The 23996-nt window shown below is 38.1% G+C and overlaps 1 protein-coding gene across 1 annotated transcript in view; it reads left to right on the top strand.

Annotated features, from left to right (window-relative positions):
* POLA1 (DNA polymerase alpha 1, catalytic subunit) overlaps positions 1-23996 on the top strand; it is a 185085-nt gene that overhangs the window by 4712 nt on the left and 156377 nt on the right. The window contains 16 exon segments of the mRNA XM_053971586.1: positions 1198-1296; positions 2165-2360; positions 2582-2759; positions 3631-3809; positions 7185-7297; positions 7757-7873; positions 14722-14796; positions 15161-15299; positions 16371-16528; positions 17813-17897; positions 18665-18726; positions 19462-19551; positions 21113-21229; positions 22093-22268; positions 22681-22810; positions 23068-23187. Of these exon segments, the coding sequence (XP_053827561.1) occupies positions 1198-1296; positions 2165-2360; positions 2582-2759; positions 3631-3809; positions 7185-7297; positions 7757-7873; positions 14722-14796; positions 15161-15299; positions 16371-16528; positions 17813-17897; positions 18665-18726; positions 19462-19551; positions 21113-21229; positions 22093-22268; positions 22681-22810; positions 23068-23187 (2034 nt within the window).

Here is a 23996-nt window from a genome sequence, read left to right as displayed (position 1 = left end):
AGATGATGTGGAGCCTGTTCTAATGCAGCCTTCAGGGTTTTAGTCACTGTGGAGTGAAAGAGGACATGGCTGCCTCTGAATTGTGTGCTGTATATCTGTCACCACACCTCAGTCAGGGAGCTGTAGGACATCTCCATTCTGACCTGTATGGAAGGAGCTGAGGGAGCAGTGTTTCAGCAGGTGATGTAACCTGAACCTCTGACTGCCTCCTGCTTCCCATGATTTACTGCAGAGAACCAGGTTAGCACTCCCTTGGAGGCAGGAGTGCAGGGTGGCTGCTGTGACAGGGTTGGACTGTCTCAAATACGTGATGCCCTTTTAGCAAGATTTCTTAAAACCAAAAGGATTGCTCACCTCTAAATGTCGAAACTGCTGTAGTGGTGGGATACTGAGGTGGAATATGTTGAACCATAATAAGCTTAACATGTTTTTTCAACCCAGTAAAGGGTATAGGATGTCCCAATGTAAAGTTATTCTCTTAGTTTTGTGTTCTTATTATTTTACTCCTCCTTATGACACCCGATTGAGGCTATAAAACCCCCCATGACTAAAACCGCCCCCGCTTCCCCCGGTATCATTAAAGAATTGCAATTTAATGCTGCCAAATTTGTGGAACATTGATTAGGGAAAAGAATGTTAATTACACTATGGCTTCTATTTACTTAAATACTAGTTAGGTACTGAATTTTTTCTTTTTTTGTTGTTTGTTTTGTAAAATTTCTTTTGTTATTAGCTGTCAATAAGGTTACATATAAAATATCTGTTCATGTAAATATGTTAAAATGTGTTTTCCTCTAGTGGAACAGTAGTGAAAGAGCACTTAGCCTTTCATGAGGCATGCATCTTCAATACTACTGCTTCAGCAGACATGAAAAACAGCACAAATTATTCTGATACTTGTGCAATAAAGGCACAGTTAGCTATTGAAATTCCCACTGTTTGAAAACTGTTTCATTTACTGCTGGCAGTTTTTCTCAGATTATTTCCTCTCCAAAAAAAATCTAGTGTGTGTCTTCATGGGCTGATTGCTCAGGTAACATTATTTTATGGGCTGGGTTTCATATCAGGAGGTGTTTTCTTCATCAGTCAAAAATATTGGTGTCCCTCTTTCTCATTGATGGAAAATGCTACTAACCAAGGCAAAAGAAAACACTTAACAACTCCTTTTGTCACTTTCTCTATTCTTTCAAAATTCAGACAGTTCAGCTAAGTCCACCACCAGTTATAATGTTGAAAAGGAAAAGATCTGCTGGAGTACCACTCAATCCTTTCTCTGTCCAGTCCCAAACTTCTAAGGTAAAGGGGAAAAGAAAAAAACGTTCTCATTATTAATAAGCGCTAATCTGTGTTTTTGTTGATTTGACTACTGTTGACTTTTGTTTCTCCTCCTGGAAATTAATTTTCTCCTAAGCTTCCATAGCAGTGTTACAGTGTAACTTCGTTCCTTTTTCTGCATTGCCTTTCATGTGAACACATAAACAGTACAATTAGTTTTGTGTCTGTAGTATAGTAGGAGTTTGTAGCTGGTACATTTGACAGGTGAAGCTGTTGTTACAATGTTCAGTGCATCACAGGAAGGTGAATTTCTGCTCTCTTTTCCAAGGAGTAGAAAAGACCCTTGTGGCAAGGAGAGGAGGATGGGAGGTGAAATAAGCAGCAGTGTGGAAAAGAATAAGAAACCAATCATTTGCAGAAATGGAAAACAAACGGATAATTGAAGCTATGGATAGAAATTTGCCCTAGTGGAAGGTTTTGGAGTGAGAGGAGGATGGGCTGATAAGGATGGAAGGCTAGCATTTTGTTAGGATTTCTGGTAAATGGAAAGGACTTTTTAGCTGGAAATACAGAGAGATGGTAATGGTCTGTTGAAGGAAAATGGAGTAGTGTAGATACATCTGATTGGTGAAACCTTCTGTGACATCAACTCTTATGTTGAAAATAATCACCAGTGCTACTTATCTTAACAGTTGTGTGCAAAACTAGAAGCAATTGGAAAAAAATGGGGAGATGTAGTAAGAGAGGATCATGGTGCAAAATATGTGGAATTTTTCCTCTACCCCTGGTTACTAGATCTGCATATAGCAAGTGAAAGGTTTTCTTGTTTATTTTTTTCTTCTTTGCTTTTACATGATATTTTTTAACTCATGGTGGAAATGTTTTTCAGGTAATCACCCCTATATCAAAGAAAGCTCCTGCTCATGTCAGAAAGGAAACTCTTCCTCCAGCTTCATTGCATCCTAAGCACCCCAGTTATACAGCAAAATCTGTCAGACTCTCTGAAAATGAGGACACCAAGCATGTGCAAAAACCTATAGAAAATGAGGGAATAATGAAGGCAGTAGGAGAGAAAGCTACTAAAGGTATCAAAAGTAAATGAAAACCCAATTCTGAAAACACTTTAAATATGGTATAGTAGTTTTAAAACACTTGTTAAATTATACTAGTTTAGATAGAACAAAGTATCATATTTAAGCTATCAATACTGCATATTACGGTCCTGCTTATAGTGTGCTGTCTCTGCGTACTGCTATAGTATGCAGTGTGTCATTTTGACGATTCAAGCCTTTAGTTCTACCTGCAGCACTTCCAGATGATGATCAGGGAATGATGGATTTTGATGAGGAGGACTTTGATGAACCTATGGAAGCAGAGCATGTGGAAACTATACCTGAGACAGCTGAAAGTTTGAAAAGAGACAGTGAAATTGAGAAGAAAGAGACAGAGCAGCTAGAATCAGAGAAGAAAGAGACATCTGTCTTGTAAGAATCTCTTTTGCTTCTTTTTTTTTCTTCCACTAAGTTTCCTTTAACCTTAGATTTAGCTTCATATTTGTCTTTGCCAAAGGGATAATTGTGATGTAGACAGAATGCTGTGCAATGCTTTTTTTTTCGTAGTTACATTAAGAATAGTGACATGCTGATAGCTACTTAATTGAAAAATATTTGATGTTTTTGGGATCTAGTATGTGACAACATGTATTTCAGCACACTGAGGTGACTCAATGTGTTGAATAGTGAACTTCGATGTCAGTAAGCAAAACCAAGGAATTTCTAACAATACTTTAAGTGAATCTGAAAGTATTTTGTAATAGATGTAGGTAAAAGTTTTGTTGCTAAAAGTAATGGTGAACAGCCATATCTTTGGAAATTGGAAAAAGGGTGGGCTTTTCCTTGTTTTTGGGGTTTTTTAAAAAATTGTTTGGAAAATCTTGAATCATATGTTTCCATAACAAAATACTTCGAACTGTAAAATAATTGAATGGTGAAAAAGACCTAAACCTCTAATGACTGGAAGGGTAGCTGTGTTGAAATAATCTGTTGTTCCCACTAAGCAACTTGTATAGATGGATAGATGTATTTGATATTGACCAAGGCTGAAATACCAGATGACTGATTTTTCAAAACCTGTGTGTGGTATATCAAGGGCCCATACTTAAATGTGGGTTTCTGTCTTTGTCACTCCATCCCTCTTTCCAGAAGAAAACTGAGGAAACCCAGCTGTTGGGAGTGTTGCTTGATAGTGGAAAGAGAAACAAAAGGTAGAAGAATATAGGCCTGGAAAAAAGCAAAATGGTGATTATAGCAAAGGCACAGTTTTAATTGTTTTTCTATTCTTCTGCAAAACCTGCAGAAGTTGTTCTCTCCCAGGTCTCTCATGTTGGGACAGAATTGATGAGGATGAAGTTGATCTAGTAGCAGCAGAAGTTCAACTGGACCCCAATCTCCTTCCACTTGTGAATGGGGAAAGTGATGATCAAGTCTTAAGATTTTATTGGCTGGATGCTTACGAAGATCAGTTCAGTCAGCCAGGTAACTGTTCAGTTAAAGGTAGAACATGCTAATCTGATTCTTTTTGTTCAGATTTTCTTTTTTGAAAATTGGGGTTTTCAGACTTGACTGAATTACATCCAGTTGCCCTGTGTCTCTGTGCTCTAAGATGTTAATCTCTTGTTTTTCTGTACCTCTGTACAGAAGAGATAGAACAGGGCCTGTGACTGGGAGAAGAATGTCATCTCTTGGCCTAGTATAGAGGTAGGGAAGGGACTTACTAGCACTGTTCAGTGTTGGTGACCCACTGTCTCTCTTAAAATTTTATACACTCCAGGAGCAAGCTGAAGTTGTTAATTTCTTGTTCAGTGATGCAGCAACTGAGCATGCTTTCCTGTTATTGGAAAAGTAACTCAAAATTCATGTGGATGAATAAAAAGCCTGTACTATAGCAGTTGCATGATTTTATACAAAGGAAAGGTATGTCTGTCAAGGGAGGAAGGTGGTCAGAAAAATACAAGGTCTGTTATGTATTTCTTATCCTCTAATCAACTATTTATTGTCTTTGAATTAAGATTGCTAGCTCTCGTAATCTTCAAATTGCGTCATTCTGATCTCAGCTCTTACAAAACAATTTGTGTTCATATCTGTTCTGAGCACTTCCCATCCATCCGCTCATTTCATCACCAGCTCTAGGATATTGGGATTCTAATTTGTGCTTCATGTGTGTTTACCAGAAGGTTCTTTCACATGTTGTTGGAAGTTTTATTCAGGTGAAGCTGTAAGTATTGAGTCAGATACATTTCTTTGTTAACACCTTTTGTTGTGAGTTGGGATGTCAAACTTAAATATGAGACTGTACTGGGCTGAACAGCTTGGTGATGGGAGTGGTAATAATCATAGATATCTTGATGAAATCAATGGCTCTAATATAAAATTGCTACTTATAAGGAACCCGCTATTGTTATTTTTCCTTTTTTTTTGTCTTTTAAGTCAGTGATTGCTGAATGGAACATAATTATGAAAGGATTTCTGTTCCTCGCATGCAAGGAGTGTTCTCTTCTCATTATGACTTTTTCAGGATTGAATAATAAATACTGCACCTGTTTTCAATTAGTAATGTAGAAGGGAAAATTTTGATATTGCTTTTTGTTTAACATGTTCATGATCTTTGTTTGTGCCTCATTTACTGTGATGTCAAATGCATTGCCTGAAGAGTAAATACTATAGCATAATCATAAGACTCTTTCAAATTTAATGATTTTTTGGAGGCTTACTTTTCATAATTCCCTTTATGATCTTAGGCAGAGAACTCAAGAATTGTGATCCTATTAACATTTTAAAGAAATAACGAATAAAACCTGCCCTTATTTTTTCCCCTCTGCAAGACATTTTCCCTTTAAGACTTTGCTTACCTTTTGATTCATTTAGTAGCATGATCTTTCTTTTCACAGACTTTGATTTATAAGCTTTATTCATTTTTTCTTTATTTATTCTTTCCATAGTCTTGCAGGGATAGGGCCTGATATCTGTCTGATTTTTTTTTTTTTTTTTTTGATTTTGCATGAAATGTCTCTGAAAACTCTTTGAAGTTAGTTCTGCTTTTACTGTCTGTGGGGGTGGTAGTGTGTGTCAGTGTTCAACTGGATGATCTCAAAAGGTTCCTTCCATTCTAAATTAATCTAATTCTGTGAAGTCTGATAATTAAGACCACTTATTTGTCCGTGCTAGAGTTGACAGAAGTTTGTCTTTGCAATCCAGGCAGCTTTTTACCCTATCTTTGATTGGCTCATGTAGCCTTCTTTCTACTCCCCTGCTTATATGTACTCCTCTGACAGATTAACTACTCCATGCTCTTAATATTTCCAGCTGTTCAAGCAGTCAGCTACTGTTTTGTGGTCTCTCTCACAGTTTCATCTTTCTGTATGATACAAACCTATCTGAGGTGGGTTTTTTTTATCCCTTAACAAAAAAAGTAAAAGATTGCTGGGGACAAGAATTCACCTTCCCTGTCACTTAGATCTGCAATTGGAGTTCTTTCTCGATACTTCTATTCAAACTGTCTAAATCTTCAAGATTGCCTCTGTATTAAAATTTCTTAAGATACTTTGTGCAGCTGAAACTTGTATCCTTGCTCTCATCATCTTCAAAACTGCGGCATTCTCTGTCCTTGACAAAAGTAGTCTTGTTCACATCTATTCCAAGCACTCAGAAAATGATTTTTCATAGCCTGTCACTTTGACTCTGTCATCCATCTTAGTGCATCTTCACTGATTTATCTTTGATCTAATGGAGTAAGAAAGGTGCCTTTATGTCTGATAGATCTTCTGGCAAAGATAAATTATAACTCTTAACCAAGGACTTGTTTGTGCATTGCCAGGCCAAGGAGAAATGCAGATTCTATGCATGAAACCATGTTTCTGAGACAGTCTCAGCATAGATATTTCTGTTTTCATCAATAGTAGTATGCTGTAGGAAGAGTGTCTTCCATATAATTAGATTCCAAATTATTTGGAGCTTGAAGGGAACCTGGTAAAGCCAGGTTTCTGAGTTGTACTTGGAAGGTTTTTGTACTTGTAATTTGCAAACTGTTTGTGACAGTTGGGTGGTTTGGTACTGTGTTATTTTTAAGTTTGACATAATTTGATTAGCAGTTTGCAGCATTTTGTTCTATTGCAAAGATCTCTGGGCTCAAAGATGTGCATGTAATGTAATGACATTGTCCACAGTGAAGTCAGTTGCCACTAGTCCTGCTCTGTATAATCTTTCTGAGTGTCTCCCTTGGTTACGACTGCTGTCTTGGCACTCAGGATTCTTAGGAATGTCATGCATCTTTTGGTGTCCTCATTTGTTAAAAATAGTCGCTTGAAAGCTGATCAGCTTCTAGTTGTTTTCTTCAGAATGTTTTTCTATGGGTTTTATTGGTTATTGAGTCTTGATCTCAGGGTACTGAAGTGTAGGGGAGTCAATTGTACTGGTGTAGCTGAAGAGTGAAAAACTGGGGATAACATATTAGAGGTTGATTGACAGCATGGGCATTCTCATAATCTTCAGCTTTCACTGACATCTCTCTCCTTCCTCCCTCTCTCCAGGGATTATCAAACAAATATAGGCAGCAATGGGATATCAGAACAAAATTTTGAGACTGGCTGTGTAATGCCATTTTGGATTTTACATACCAGGTGTTACTATAGCAATGGAGGTAGAGACATGAAGAATGATACAGGTGTCTGTTTGTAAAGCTGGTGTTTAAAGCAATTTAGAATGTGCTGATACATTGGAAAGATTTGTTGTTCAACAACCTGACACAGCAATGGTTGTGTTTCAATGCAAGAACACATCATAAGCTGCTTCAAGCAAGATTAGAAATGATTAATTTTAAAATTGCATATTGAATTCTTTGCCCTTCTCCCTTAGGTGTGGTATTTTTGTTTGGCAAAGTTTGGATTGAGTCTGCAACCACCTATGTCAGCTGTTGTGTGACAGTGAAAAATATTGAGAGAACTGTTTATCTGCTGCCACGTGAAACAGTAAGTGTGTGACTTTTTAGCGTGTCAAACATAAGTACCTTTCATTCTGCTTATGGCAGGTTAGGAGTTTAGCTTATGGAAGCTGTTGGAAGCCAGTGTTGTCTGATGTAGGTGATAAAGTTAAAAACAATGTGTACACTGTATCACATGTGAGCTGCACAGTAGAGCCCTGTGACTTCCCCTGACCCTAACTAACAACTGCATTCAAATTTTTACCCTTAGACTTGCTGTTTTGCAAATAAAGTGGTCTTAAGTATTACTGGAAAACTTAGTGCTTTTTAAACATTCTGTTTCAAGTAATATTTTCTAAATTTGTGATTTCTTGGCTGATTGCATTTTAGTTCTTCCTAAAAAAAGAGATACAGGATTCATAATAGCAAAGTCAAATTCAACTTATTGTTCAACTTACTGTCTGCTGACATTTTTGTTAATTTGTAAAACCTCACTTCTGTTTTTGAGGAAATCGACCTATCTACTGGTAAAGAGACAGAGACTCCAGTAACTATAATGAGTGTTTTCAAGGAATTTAATGACACCATTTCACCAAAGTACAAGATCATGAAGTTCAAATCCAAGGTTTGTTTGCAAGCATCCTATTTGATTGTTTTCTGTTGTCTGGTTTGTAAGGTGGGAAGGCTGTTGAAACACTCTCCAGGGAGGGAGGTTGTGCCAAAATGCAATTATATAACTCCTGACATGTGTAAATTTACCTGCTTGTAAAAACCATCCAAAATACCTATATTCCTTTAAGAATGGTAAATCTGCAGCATGGTTGTTCCACCAGAAGTTTAAACAATGCTTTTGTATGTACTCACTCATTAGCTTCTTTAAAACTGGGTTGAGTGTCAGACTGGCTTGCTAAGCTGTTTTTGAGAATGCAGAACAGATAGAATTCTGATACCTAAAGCCTTAGTAACAGCTCATGTTGTCAGAGTTTAAAATGAAGGATTGTATTGTTCAGCAGATAAATCAGTACTCTGGGATTACACTGTCTTTGCATTTGACCAGACATCTTAATGAACTTTATCTCTTGGCATGTCTCATCCTTCTTCTCACCCTTGCAGATTTATCTTTTTAGAGTGCATGCTGTTCAGAGTGTGGATTGTCATAGTGTGGCTGTGCAGGAGGTAACAAGTGAGGACTGTCATTCAGTCTTGAAAGCTGTTCTGTGCTTAACAGTTATGGGCAATAGGCTTAAAGTGTTATTTTGCTCAACAAATCTTTAAAATGACATTGGAAAAACGAAATGTTGCTATAATGGAAACTTGGCACATAAATTAATATAATACTTGTCATGAGTCTGCAGGAAAAGAGGTGATACTGCTGAGAATGTTGCAGATTTGGACTGAATTAGTTTGCTAGTGTCAGAGCCTTATTGTCCACTTACATAGACCACTTGTCTTTTACAGAGGAGGGCAGAAGTGGGAAGCTTGGGTGGGGAAATGTGGCAAAATATTCAAGTTAGGGGAAAAATCTATTCTTACTGAAGTACTCAGAAAAGTTTGTATTTCTTGAAGTAACATGTCATTAGTCTGGCAAAGCTGATTTTCATTAGTTATAACTTTCCCCATCCCAGCAATCTTGTAATTTTACAGGATTCATGCCTGAATAGTTAATCAGCAAGTGAGATGACAAGTAAAAATGCAAGAAGAATGGAATTTAACAATATGTAAATGAAGGAAAATAAAAACAGTTTGTGTGGTAATTCATGTTGGAAAGATTCTCAGGAGGTCGTCTCATCCAAAGGTAGCTAGAGTAATTCTGAAAGTTTAAGTTGTTAAAGTGAAAATGTAAGCAGTGTTTCTCAAATAGCAAAGTCATGCAAGACAGGACATCTTTTCAGCAACTTGTAGCTTAGAGTGTTAGTTCAGGGAAAATGGATGTGACATCTGTAAAACCTTTTTTTTTTTTCTCTAGCATATTTTCTCTCTCAAAACTCTGATGTAAATTTACATTCTTTCAGTTTTCTGTTATTTCTCATGTATAGGTGCTTATAACATAACTACATGTGGGATCAGGTGTAAATGTACTCTGAAAGGAGTAAATTTACTCTGAAAGGAGTAAATTTAACAATAGATAAAAAACAAGTTGCTGATAGCTCACTGTTCAAGAATCCTTTCAGGAATGAGGGAGAGAACTCAAAAACAATTTTTCATTAAAAGAGAGGAGTACTCTTGTACTCTAGAAAGAAAAGAGGGAGAAAGGTCTCAAAAGATGCAGATCTGCTTACATAATCTTGGGAAACCCCCATCTTTTCCATGGTGTGCCAAGTGAGAATAATGTGAATGAGATAATAATGTAGTTGAACATTCAAAGATGGCTCTTAAAAATCAAGGTAAAACCTGTCAAATTTTTACTGAGCTTACACAGAACTCAGGGCAAAAGACCCAACAGTCTTGTCTGGGTGCATGGCTGCAGTACATGTGGAGTCCTTGGATGTAACATAGGAGTGGGGAAGTGGGAGCAGTAAGACACTGTTGAGATATTCCCTTAAATATTGTAACACTTGATCATTAAAGGGTGAAAGGAAAGAGGAAAGATTAACTCAAGTGACTACAGGTACAAAAGATGGCAATTAGAAGGATGAGACAAAAGGACAGTTATACCAGAGATGACTGTGAAAGAGATTTAATATTTTTTAGCTAGTAAAGTGAAGAATAATAAGACCTGTTTGCTCTCTAGAAACATTAAAAGGGGATGAGCAGCCAGAGAACTATTTAAAGGAGAGTTTTAGCAAAAGAGTGAATTTGTAATTTTTAATTCATGAATAAATTAGGCAGGATAGTTGGCACAGGGAAGCTCTGAAATAACCTACCAGAATTGTTTCTGAACAGTAAGATTTCAAATTATTTTGAATTAGGGTTAGGGTTAAGTAAACTGAGTTTTATTAAAAGGATAATAGCTATCCAGCTTTATTTTGCTTGTGTAATTTTCTGCTAATTTTGATAGTCACTGCATTCTGGGAGGGTTTAATGAGAACTGGAGATAGTAGGAAGGTGTGACAGTAGTAATATGGGAGGTAAGAGAAAGGACAGGATAGTAGAGCAGGGCTGTTACTGGGGTTCTTGGAGGAGTATTCAAATATAGTATTACAGTAAGTCAGATATTCCAGATTACACAAAATTGACTGTGAACAAGTGGCACCAAATCTGGCCAGGCTTACACCTGTGCAGCAGGGAGGCTTTGTGTTCTCTGCAAGATAATTGTAGAAGTAATGGGGTTGTCCCATTACTGTGCCCTCTTTTTCTTCTGTTCCTCCCGGAGATACCTGAATTTGCCTGGTTATATACCTGAATCTGTTTTTCACAAGGAGCCATCAACCTCCTTTTCATTGTACTCACACCACCAGAGACAAGGTGTTGTTACACAGTCCTTGCATCTGTGTGTCCGTAGGGGTGTGCAGGGCTCTTGAACTGAAATGCTGTTTTGTGGCATTCACCTAAATGCGTGCTCCAAAGAAGTGATCTTCACCCAGCTGTGACTCTATGTGGTAAAGAGCTAATGTGCTTTAGAAGATCTACCATGCTTTGTGATGTGCAGCCAGTGGTTCAGTGCTGTGTTGTTGAGGGTTCTTGTTTTGAAAGACTTCAAACAAATGGCTGCGCTGCTCAGGTGAGACTTGTGAGCAGTGCATTCAGAGTAACATGAAGTGTCAGTGTTTGCATAGTACTGTGAAACTGAAAACCACTCTTCTTCCATCATTAGCTGGAAATCAGAAAGGTTACTGACATCCCTGCCATGCACCCAGAGTTCTTTTATTCAGAATATCCCTTTTTGTGATGATGTGGAGACACTGAGACAGGTTGTTCTCTTGGCCTTGCCAGCACCCAACTTTGTCCCTTTGAACACACTTAAGCCGTATAATTTCCTGCTGCACCTGCTGCTAATTGTAGCTTCAATGGGTTGCACTGCTGCCAAGTTAGCAAGTCTTCACAAATCAATTTGAAAGCAGCCTTACTCCACTTAGGAACTTAGCAGCTAATCACTGCTGCTCATTTCTGCTCTCTGAAGGGCCACTTGAAGGGCAGATTATTCTGCAGCAAGCATTCATTCAGTGAGTTATGACCAGACGCTCGTGTAATTGAGCTGAGCTCTGTGGAATAACGCAGATGAAACACTACAGCAGACTATTTTTATACTATGTTCATCCTGCGTTTGCAACAAGAACTTGTTTGAAGCCTGAGAGGTTTTTATTAAAATTAAAAAAAGAGGAGGGGGAGCACCAGTGATATGTGCTAAAAGCAGTGCATTGCCATGTCTTATGTCACAGCTCTGATCTGCTTGTGTTAGGTGCTGCTGTGGCTCAGCAGTTCAGATTTACATTTGCATGGTAATTTGCAATGCTGATCTGGCTTCATGGTGGTGCTCTTCCATCAAGTTATGTTACACTTGTGTTTCCATGAAACTGTTGATGCCATAGTAGTTTCTGGGTTTGTCTGACTCCTATTTATAGCAGAGGTCCCTCTCCTCTCCTGCCTGGGCTTTGCAGCCTTACACCTGCAGTAGCACATGAAGTAACAAGCTTCACTGGCTCTTGTAGCACCCTCAGGGAACTATTGCTGATGATACTGATTTAAGGAAAAAATCCCCAGCCATCCAACCCCCAAACCAAATAACTTCAAGTTTCCCTAACTGTGCATGTATTTTGTTAATTTTAAAATTTTATTCCCATTTATGGTGATTTTGCTTTTTTTTATTAAACTTTCTCTAGTGGCATATTATGCTGAGTCTTGTGTAGAAAGTGGTGAACACTGCAGTATCCAGTGAGAAATGTGATTTTTAATTTAAGGTGCCCCTAGGAATTCCTGTAATAAAGTAATGTGCTAGCATAGTTATAATATAATAACAACAGTATGTAACAGTGATGCAGATGGTTTGTAAAGTACTACAGGGCAGAACACACATATGACATGGTAGAGCATGGCATTTCAGCAGGTGCCAGAGCACTGTTGCCCGGGATATTGTAATAATTTGGAAAATGAAAGTAGTTATTCTTAGAAACTGACAAGCTGTGTTGTAGAAAATTGTTATTGTTCTTGAGGAAAGCAGAAGTGATACTTAACTTCAGGCTTCTTTAACTGTCTTAGTTAGAGATACATAAACAAATTGGACTACTTTCTAGTGAAACCTAAGTCACTTAAAATGAAAAATACTGTAGTGTCACAGAAATGATCTGCTGTGAGCATGTGATAAAAGCTGACAGATGGTTGGGAAATCATCTCTCTTAGGTTCCTCTCTGAAGTGCTGGTACACAAAACCTGCAGTTTAAAGAGAGATGTGTGCAGTTACAGGGATACAGTCTGGCTGGGATCATAGACATATGGTTGGATAGGATGTGGTTAAGACAGGCTGGGATAGCAAGGAGGGGGAAGCCCTTTTGTGTATCAGGGCAGTGGGAATGCATGGAATGCATGAAGGTGGGCAAAGAGCTGGTCAGGATTAGAGGATGGATTAATGTAAGGGACATCATGGTGGAGAAAGGAAAGCCAAATCCCACCTGGAGCTGGGTCTGGTGAGGGAGATGTAGACCAGTAGGAAAGGCTGCTGGAGGTACAGGCAGACTAGGAGAAAAGTGCTGCTGACAGGGACTGGAGATGTGGTGACAGAGGTCATGGAATAAGCTGGGGTAATACATGTCTTCTTCACCTTGGTCTTCACTGCTTAGTCTAGCTTTTAGCAGTCTCTGATGGCCAATAGACCAGAAATAAAGCCTGAAGCAAAGAAGACTTGTCCTCAGAGGAGGAGGATCAGGTTAGAGCACATTTAAACAAGTTGTACAGATAAAGGCATGTGGGATCTGATGGGATGCACCCCTGTGTGCAGAGGGAGCTCGCCAATGTCAGAAGGTGCTTGGGAGTGTTTGGTGTGGGTTCACAGGGGGGAAAATGGTGCTTCACCAAGCTGGTAGCCTTCTGGGAAGAGATGGACTGCTTTGGTGGACAAGGGGAGTGCACTGACTGTTGTTTATCTTGACTTTAGTAAGGCTGTCAATGCTGCCTACCATAGCATCCTCACAGACAAATGATGACGTGGGGGCTAGTGAAGTGGGCAGAGGGGTGGACTGAAAACCAGCTGCCCTGCGGGGCTCAAAGTTGTGATCACTGGCACAAAATCCAGGTGGAGGCCAGTCCTTAGAGCTGTACCCCAAGGATTGATACTGGATCCAGTCCTGCTGAGCGTCCTGTTAATGATTTGGGTGGTTGCATGGAGCACACACAGAGCAAGTCTGCAGACAGTACAAAACCAGGAGAGGCTGATATGCCAGATGGATGTGCTGTCAAAGGAATTTTGGCAGGCTAGATATATCTTATGACCTACAGGAATCCCATCAAATACAAAAAAAAGGAAATGGTCCTGTATGAGGACTGGAATAACCTCAGGCACTAGTACATGATGGCAGCTGGCAGGCTGGAAAGCAGCCTTGGAGGAAAGGACCTGCTCATCTTGGTACATACGAGCTTGGACAAGAGCCAACCATGTAGCCTTGGGGAAAAGACTGCTGTGGGCATTACCAGCAAGTGTCAAGAGCTGGTTCTTTCCCCTTTGCAGCCCTGGTGAGCACCTGTGGAGTGCTGTGTTCAGCTGAGCTCCTCTGTGTGGGGAATAATGTGTGCTACTGGAACAAATCCAGAATAGGACCACAAAGATAGTTACAGGGCCTGGAGCATCTGTCATGTGAGGAGAGGCTGAGAAACCTGGGACTGCTCAGCCCGCAGAAGAGAAGGTTCAGGGTGAGGGACTGGCAGTGCAAATCTTTTAATCGTTTATAAATGTTTGATAAGCATGAGTAAAGATGACTGGCAGACTTCTGACTGGTGCCCAAGAGCAGCAGATAGCATCTGAAATATGTGAAATTTATCAGAACCCGAATCACTGCTTTACTGTAAGGGAGATCAAGCACTGGCACAGGTTGCCTAGAGAGGCTGTGGAGTCTCCATCCTTGGGGATATTCATATCTGGCTGGAGAGAGCCCTGAGCAACACACTGTGATTCACCCAGCTCTGAGCAGGCAGCTGGACTAGACAATGCCTGGAGAGTCCTTTCCATCTCAGCCATTTTGGGATTTTGCAGCGATCTGCAGGCACCAATTCTCATGAGTATGTCTGAAACCTGTGAATTTCAAGAATATTTCTGTGTTTGCCTAACTACTAGGTGTTTTTTTTTGGTAGTGGTTAGTATACTTGCAAGTCAATCCTTTAAAACTCTTTATGGTAAGGAAACATCTAGAGATTAAAAACAGCCACTAAAATATTTTTACTGTTTTCAGCTGGTTATAATGAGTTGCAGAATTGGTAATACATGATCAAGCCCATGATATTTGAAATGTGTGTTTTGCCTGCCCTTTTTTTCTTTAGCTTTCTTATTGGACAGAATGAATATTCATTCGGGAGATAGTGAAAATATAATACTTTTCTTTTATATAGAAAGTGGAAAAATACTACGCTTTTGAGATTCCAGATGTACCAGCAAAATCTGAATACCTAGAAGTTAAATATTCAGTGAGTATAATTAATCTGATAAAATACCATACCTTGTTTTTTTATCTAATTAAGTTTACAATGTGAGCAGTTTTGGTATTAAAATGGTCATTGAACACTGTAGTCTTGGCTGATATATCCAGTGTGGATGAAGAACTTAAACTTCAGTGTGTTTTTATATTTCTGTCCTGATTTTTAAGTGGAGCCTATAGTGTGATTTCCTCAATTACTGTAAGGTATTATGGGTTAGGGCTTTGCTTGTGGGAGATGACAATGATTTCAGTGCTGTGTCATTTTGTTAAGGTGCTGTCTGAATATGGTGTGTCAACCTTGAAGACTTCTGTGGTGTGAAATTACTGACTCCCTTCTCTTTGTTACTTGTTAGGCTGAATGCCCTCGGCTTCCCCAAGATCTGAAGGGACAAACATTCTCACATGTCTTTGGAACCAACACCTCTAGCCTGGAACTTCTCTTGATGAATCAGAAGATCAAAGGACCGTGCTGGCTGGAAATAAAAAATCCACGTATGGTGGTTTGCATGTGAAATACCTGGTTACTAGGAAACACATACAATTATAGATTGGAGGGGAGGGGAGATTTAAATTTTACAGATGAATTATTGTTTTGTACATTAACCTTGCCACTCATTGGTTTAATTTTCATTATCTATTTCATTAACCTTGCAACTTACTGGTTTAATTTTCATTATCTAGTACAAATTTTAAGTTATTCTTCCTTTTTTGGAGTGACAAATATCCATATAAAGTTGTGCACTGTACAGATGAGATTATAACTTTTAATGCCTGTGAGAGGGAAATGTGCAGTGCTTAGCAGTTGCTGTTTGATGCATACCCTAATGCCATGTATATGGAGCTAAACTTACTTGATTTGAAAATGATGCATCTTTCTGCCCTTGATAACTTAAGATTTGGGTTTTTTTCTGCAAATACGTATTTTTGAGAACAAATGGCTGCTGGATGGGTTTTTTTTGTTTGTGAATTAGGTTTTTATTTATTTTTTCTTGACACTTGGAAAATTTGTAGTGTGGAGCTGTTTTAGTTTTAAATCCTTTCTGCCTCATGATTGGCATGTAGCACTTAGAGGTGGTCATGCTGCTTTATTTTGGCTTGGTGAGAGCCCTTTATTCAATGTGTGCTGCATATTCCCATGAACATAGGGATGTTGATCATACTGGACAAAAGCTGCATCTCCTTGCAGTCTCCTTGGGGCACTTCCAGTGTAGAACTGACTGTGTGAATGCTGACACCAGGGGGATTCTCCTCTTCAGCAGCTCGCTCAGTTACTGACAGAACTGACACCAGTACAGATGACTCTGTGTAAAGCTTCCTGAAGTATTTTTTGGGTTATGCAGACCTTGATCCAAATATTCTCTTCTCATTTGGTGTTGAAGAGCTCCTGCTGACTGGGAAGTCAGAGCCCAGGGAGTTACCAAAAATTGGGCAGGATTAGTGTGGGTCTTGGACTACCCCACCAGGAGAGAACATTTGAAGGATGTGCTCAGTGCAGCAATGCCATCAGAGAAGCCTTGTCTGTGGTTCCCAGAAGAATGGAGGTGATTTGTGTTGTTTCCTCAGAGCCTTCAAATCCGCCAGTCAGCTGGTGTAAAGTGGAGGCTGTGGCCGTGAAGCCTGGCTTGGTGAATGTGGTTAAAGATCTTTCTCCTCCTCCTCCTCTGGTGGTCATGTCCTTCAGCATGAAGACCATTCAGAACCCAAAGACTCACCAGAATGAGGTAAGTAATCTGCTCTCATTTTGGTTTGATTATGTTCTTTGACGTATGCTAAAAGTTTCCTAAGATTGGAAGACCCTCATAAAACATGTTTTAAATATATTTACTGTTGAAAAGTTTCTCTGCCCTGGGCTTTTCAAAGAAATTTTTACTGGCTCTAGCTCTTCCTAGGGGGCATGCTTGGTGAGAATGTTTACTGTGACAGTGGATCCTATGTATGTTTTCAAGCCTTCTGTTTTGTTTGTTGTGCCTCATAAGTTATACTGCCCCAGCACAGCTGTTAATGGATTAGTATTAATTAATTAACTAAGCTAGAGCTAATCATAGGTTATAGATAAAATAACCAGGGCTTTTCTGCTAATAAAACTTACTTTAAAATGAGAATTTGGTCCTGATCTTAGAGCACCTGCTATTCTGCTGTAAGATCTTTCCTCAGAAAGGAGGAGAGATGTAGGTGGCCACTCTCAGTTGTGGTCTGCAGACCACAATGTGTACTTAGGCACTTTTTTTTTTAAACATAACTCTCATTAACATGAGAAGAGATTTAGTATTCAAATAGGATAGGACAGTTGTTTCTGGCTAATTGAATTGAAGACTAATAGGTTGGCAAATTTTTCAAGCAAAATTATTCCTCGTGGTAAACTAAAAAATTTTTTTTGTGGAAGTATGGAAAATAAGTGGTTTCTGGCCAAAGTAACAGAACATACACAAGGTACTGACAGGACTCTTCTTGCCAAGATGCTTTAAAGCTTTTCTGCTTTGTTTTCTGTTGGGTTTTCCTGCTCAGTGCCTGGGGAGCCAGGACGTCCTGCCAGCAAAGCAGTCAAAAGCATCATTAAAGCTACTGGCTCCCAAACACTAAACCTCTTGGCTTCTTGGCAGTGTTGACTGCTTGCTTAGGGGCAGCCATTCCTGAGGCAAGGCTTCTCTGCTCTGCTTACATCTCCCCTGCACTCCATGGGGAATCCTTTACATTGTGGGGTCTGGTCAGATTCAGGACAAAAACTGATAAAAGCAGAAGTTTTCTAAAGTGAATTATTTTTTCTCTCAAATTTATAATAATTTAGGGTCAAGTACTATTTTATTTCCTTGAGATCAATTGTTAACTTTCTTCTTTTCAACTATTTGTAGTTGGAATTAAAATAAGAAAGATCTGGTGGAGAAACAAGAGAAAAGAGATGAGGAACTCTTAAAAAAAAAAAAAAAGATGGAAGAAATAAGTATGAATAGTAGTCATGCTTATTTGTGCTTATGAAGTTGTGTGTTCTGTATTTCCTTGGTATATAGGTTGTGGCTCTTGCAGCTCTGGTTCATCAGAAATTTCCTCTGGATAAGGCTCCACCTCAGCCTCCTTTTCAAACACATTTCTGTGGTATGTATTTGGAAGAGTTTAAGTAGAAAAAATATTTATTCCATTTTTTTTTTTCTTCTGTTTCATTTTTTTTGTTTGGGGGGGGAGGCTTAATATTAATTTATTTATTTAAATTTTTATTTCTTTCTGTCACTACAACAATAATGGCCTAAAATAAACAACTGAGAAAATTTCAACTCCCAGACAGGATTTTCTCCCTATTTTTAACTTCACTGGTTACTGACTTTTTATCAAAAACTTTATTTAAAAAATCTTAATTTGAGATGATGCCAAGTAACCCTGCTCTATATATAGTTTCCTGTAATTTTTATTGGTTTTACTCCAGCTTTCTCTGCCCATTAATTTGGACCATTTATTTACTGTCACTTTAATTATTTTTCTGTTCAGTTCTTCTGAACAGAATTATTTATAAACAAATTTTCTTAAAGGGGAAAAAAAAATCTTATAGCAGTGTCATTGCAGTAATAGCAGCTAAACCTTGAGATTCAGACACTGACTGGAAGTCATGAGGTGTTGAATGCTTGTGAGAGGAAGTCTTCAGGAGCTGTGGTCCATAGTTTTAACGTCCAGTGATAACCTCAAATATGACTGATTCAGATTAGTTAAAGCTTTAGTAATTACTTGGTTATCTTAAAGACAGTATTCACTTAAAGCTGCTGTTTCAGAATCAGAGGTCAGTTTTCTCAGCTCACTTTGTTGTGAATGGGTGCTTGTGGGAAGGGTACAGTTAGGAACTTGTGTGTAAATACAAATATCACTTTTTGCAGCTGTTTCCAAACCGAGTGATTGCATTTTTCCTTATGACTTCAAAGAAGCCGTTAAAAAGAAGGTAATTTCATTTTGTTACTCTTCTGATTGCAGTACCTTATAGAATATGAACTTCACTGTGCTTTTGGTAAGTGGTGAAGAGAAACAGTCGAATGAATGGAATGATTATTTAGTTAGTTTTCCACTCTTCAAACTTAAATCCAGGTATTTATTCTGTGTTACTTGTAAAAAAGTCGTTGTGTGATTCAGTACTGCTGCTAATTGTGCTCTTAAAATAGACAGAATGTTAGACCAGGAGAGTTGGAAAGATTGTGCAAAGAGGCTAAAATTGTGGTTAATTTTCATTATACCTGACTCTGTACTTGTAGTAAACTGGGAGAATTTGTTTCTTCTTTTATTGGAGGGTAAAGTCTGTCAAAATTTATCAGATGTCCTTTCTAAAGGGTGGTGGGAGAGCTGACAGAATAATAAAGTAACTTAGTTTTGTTTTTCCTCTATTTCTGTGTGATCTTAAAGTCTGTGAGTGAAAGATGCATATGGAGCATTTTCCTGGTGTGCTTAATTCTTATGAGGCTCTTAAAATACCACACCTGCATTCAAAAGCAGAATGGGAAAAAGCCTCTGAGAAAAGCTTTCCAATGTCTTTGGGAGTGAGGGAAAAAATCTTTGAATTACAGAAGGAAAAGCACAACTCTGTGGTGCTTTGTTATTGTCTTGTAACTGGTAGGGGAGAGGAGATGCTTCCATTTTAAACTTATTGGGTCATTGAAATCAGGTGCTCTCTTGCTCCTTTTAGAATGCTAAAATAGAGATTGCTGCAACAGAGAGAACACTGCTGGGATTTTTCCTTGCAAAGATTCACAAAATTGACCCAGACGTTGTTGTGGTGAGTAGTTCTGAGACTTTGAGAGTTAAATTAAAGCATATTGTCAGTTGGTCAGCTTTGTTCGTTTTCTTTTGTCCCCTTAGAGCCTTTTTAATGCTTGTCTTAGACTGCCTTATGAATTGAGTTTGCTTATGAGACAGCAGGTATATTTTGATACAAAGATGATACAGAATTTTCTCTGACAGCATTTTATACATACTATTATTTCCCATAATAGCTAAAATAGGCAGTATTTTCACAATACCTGGAACAAGTTTGGGTTTTTTTTTTTTCTTTACTCAGAAAGACAAAACACAACAAAACCCCCTGATTTTCTAGAAAAATGGGAACTCTTGGTATACTTAAGATTCTGTTGCAATTCAGATGCTCATATAATTTGTGTTTATGCTGCAAATCAAAATAACCATCTATACAAATCCATGAGATCTGAGAAAAGTTTTGCAATAAGCATTCTTATGTTTTCTCCTGTTTTAGCAGCTGAAGGTTTAGTATAATTACTCATTTTCTTTTTTTTTTTTTTTTTGTTTAATTAATGTGCAGTACTAACTTCCACGTAATAAAATTCTGAAGACAATTTGAAGTTGGTTTTAAGTCTGAGGTTGATTACATACAACTTGTTAGATCATATGTATTTACCTAACTTCTGTAGGTAGATAGAAATAATTAAGTGATGGGAATATGATGAAATGAGCAGTCGATGCCTGATGTTTTCAGCTCACTGCAGCTGGTATCCAGTGTTTGCCCTATGACCTAAGCTTCCTGGTGCCTGTGGCAAGGGATCAGAAGAAATACTACAGCCTGTGGCTTAAAATTGAAGATGCCAAGAGCAGGGGTGTGAGAGCTCCTATCCTGAAAACAGCAGAGCTGTGTTAGTGCAGTTTAATTTGCACCTGGTTTAATTAGTGCTGTTGAAATGCTGCTCCCATCTTAAGGAGCTGCTTCTACAGCACAGTCTTGAATTGCACAGAGGTACCTGTGCTGGAGTGGACCTGCAGTTCCTGGTGACTGGCTCATGTTCCTCAGGGTAGCATTTTGCTTTCAGCTGAGGGTACAGACCAGTGTCATCAATGCACTTAGCACTGTTTAAAATATTACTGGAGTGCTTTGATATGTAAATATTGCTTGCAAGGTGTTCCTAATCAGAACAGCTTGTTCCTGTTGTACCATCAAAGGAAAAAAAAATAGTGTTTTGATGCCACTGTTGTGACTTTCACAGGTGGAGAAAAAAGGAATTACTCTTAAGTTTATATGCTGCATGAAGAATGTTGTAGATTTTTCTGGAAAGCTTTAAATCCTAATCTCTGGTATCAAAGGATGAAGCTGTGTGTGCTATGAGCCAGTTACAGAGCTGATTTTGGTATTCTACTGAACAGCATTGTTAGTGTTAAGACTAATGAGTACTGTTGATGAACGTTCTCTTAGAAAATGCTTTCTACAAGAGAGATAATGCCATCAATTAGTTGGAAAAAATCACAAAGGGCAAAGGAATACTGAGTGTATGAAAGTAAGTCTTTCAATTTGCATTTGTTGTAACCTTTTTTGTTGTTTTTTCTGCTTCAAGGGTCATAATATTTATGGATTTGATCTGGAAGTGCTGCTTCAAAGAATTAATTTGTGCAAAGTCCCTCACTGGTCCAAGATAGGTCGACTGAGGAGGTCTAATATGCCAAAGCTTGGGGTAATAAGATTGCTTAAGTCTTTTAAGCCCCTTTATGTTGCATGTGATTAAAAATGAATTAGTTTTTCCGAGGAATTGTAAATGTGACACTGATGTATTTTGACTGTTGGTCATGCTGAATTTTGTGGGTCCCAGATCAGAAATTGAGTGTTTATATGACTTTTATTACAGTAATAGGATAAACTGATTTTCAAGTTAGGCTAATTTAGTTTACTTATCTCAACTAGATGATAGTAATGACAGATTAATTGCAATAGTCTTTACTGTAACTGTCTTTGTCTGCTGTAACTGTAAAATGAGAAAAAGCAATTTGGATTGATGGGTGAATCATCCCGTAGAGGGCTGCTAAGCTAATAATTCTGTAGTTCTTATTACATATTTGTTCAGAGGACAATGTCTGAATCTTGAAGTGCTGAACATGGCTCTGTTCTTGCCTGTTCCTGTCCTTCCTAGAGGCCAAGTTGGGTATTTCTGTGTGGTTCTGTGACTTTTTCATCCTGCTGTTATTACAAAAAGTATTCTTGGAAGAAAGACAAAATCCGCATCCAGGTTCTTGTTGGGGCTATTCTAATGATAGAAGGAAAAAGAAAAAAGCATGTTAGTTTAAGAGTTAAGATATAACCAGTAGTGAAAGTTGAGAATCTATTTCTTAATATCTGCATACAGTGAAAGATACCATGGATTCCTTTAGGGCATAATTGTAAGTCCTTGAGTATTAGTGGTATTTAATAGAGTATTTGAGTACTTAGTGACCAACTGACTTGACTGACTCTTATAAGCGTATATTGTGGGTAGATGTTTTTTGTTAGTGTTTGTATGTTTCATTTTATTTGTGTTTTTTCTCTGTGTGTAATACCATGAAGGGCCGAGGAGGGTTTGCTGAAAGGAATGCTGCCTGCGGTCGAATGATCTGTGATGTAGAAATTTCTGCTAAAGAACTAATTCGTTGCAAAAGTTACCATTTGTCTGAACTGGTCCATCAGATTTTGAAAACAGAGAAGGTAACAATTCTACCAGAGGAAATTCCAAATATGTACAGGTATGTTACTGATTGGGAGTTTTAATCCTTCTCTGGAGAGCAGAGGAGCTGATTCCCTGACATAAAATTTTACTTTTGCTTACTTGATCTGTTGTGGGGATGCTGACTTAGCATACTGGGATTTGAAAAGTTAAATACTGTCTTAACATTATAAAATGATGTTCCAAGCTACATGTGGTGGCTTATTATGTATGAGGCAAATTGATTTGTGGGAGCATTGGTGTAGGCACACTAACAGGAGATGCAGGCCTGAGTTTTGAGGTGGTTTTTCAATTACAAGAGATTGCTATAAAATTCCTCAGTTGTGTGCTACAGATACCATGTATTCCATACAGCACCTAGGTCTACAGAGTACAAAGGAGATTGATTTTACTGTGCTAGGGCATTTTACCCATGCCCCTTTTTTCTCCAGTGATTCTCCTCACTTACTGTTCATGCTGGAAAACACCTGGACAGATGCCAAGTTTATTCTCCAGATCATGTGTGAGCTGAATGTTCTGCCACTGGCTCTTCAGATAACAAACATCTCTGGGAATGTCATGGTACATATTTATTACTTTCCACCCCTCTCCACTGTCCTCTCCGAACAGTTCATGTTTGCTGTGTTTGGTTTGCTGGATTTAATTTCTAAACACTAATTTAGAATGCACAATGCTGCTAAATTTTTTGCTGTGACGAGGAGAGCTCAATGTTCTAATCAAGTAATAATGTAAAACTTCCTTAAAAAATATCACATTTGAGTTTTGCTGTCAGTGTTTTCTGTGCTTTGCTTTGAGTTCTCTTTTTACCCTCTCTTTAGTCGAGGACCATGATGGGTGGACGATCTGAACGTAACGAGTTCCTGCTGCTTCATGCCTTTCATGAGAAGGATTACATTGTGCCAGACAAACAAGTTTTCAAAAAGCCTCCACAGAAGCTGGTGGGTCCAGTTTTTCTCTTCCTAAAAATTTTTATTTCAAAAAAAAGGAAAAAATATTCTTCCATCTTCTGTGTGTGACTATTCTGTGGTCAAATATAACTCAGAGATAACTTAATGGTACAGCATATGCTTAATTAAAACATTGTTTTTGTGTGGAAAAAAATACTCTCCATAATGAGAATGGGACAGTGTAACAATTTTTCCATTGCAGCACAGATCTATAAAAACTCAGTCGTTCAGTTAGTTTAAAATAAGCTAAGTACTTGTCTGTGTGGGGAAACAGTAAAGAAGACAGTCTGTGTTTGTTTAATATTGGCATTTAGTTATTTTGATGAGCAGTATTACAAGAAAAATTTGTTGTATGGATGAAATATCCAAAGCTATTAAAAAAATAATTTGTATAATACCAGTGTAAATAATAATTATACAAATTTCTAGATGTTTGTTAGTGAACAAATTAAAATTTGAGAAAGTATTTGTATTTCATTATATATTGCTTTTTAGTTTTAAATAAGTTCAACAGCAAACTTGAAAGCAATGATTTCTGTTGGTTGTATGGTGGCATCAAAGCAGCACTGGGATTCTAAATGATTCAGAATAGAATTGAACAATTGAGAGAAGAATTCTCCCAACATAACAAATAGCAGAATATTCTTTAGGTCAGTAGTAATGTTTTTATTTGTTTTATTCAAGCCCAGCTATGCTGTTTGCAAAACCAACATTTTAATTGGGCAATCATACCACTTTTGGGTCATGAGTTGATTTTTTTCATAGTGTGGACTTTTACAGCCAGTTATAAAAGGCATTCT

Source organism: Vidua macroura, chromosome 2 (genome assembly GCF_024509145.1).
Source record: "Vidua macroura isolate BioBank_ID:100142 chromosome 2, ASM2450914v1, whole genome shotgun sequence".
NCBI classification, from domain to species: Eukaryota; Metazoa; Chordata; class Aves; order Passeriformes; family Viduidae; genus Vidua; species Vidua macroura.
Note: the sequence above shows the minus strand (reverse complement) of the source record. Positions and strands in the feature narration are given on the sequence as shown.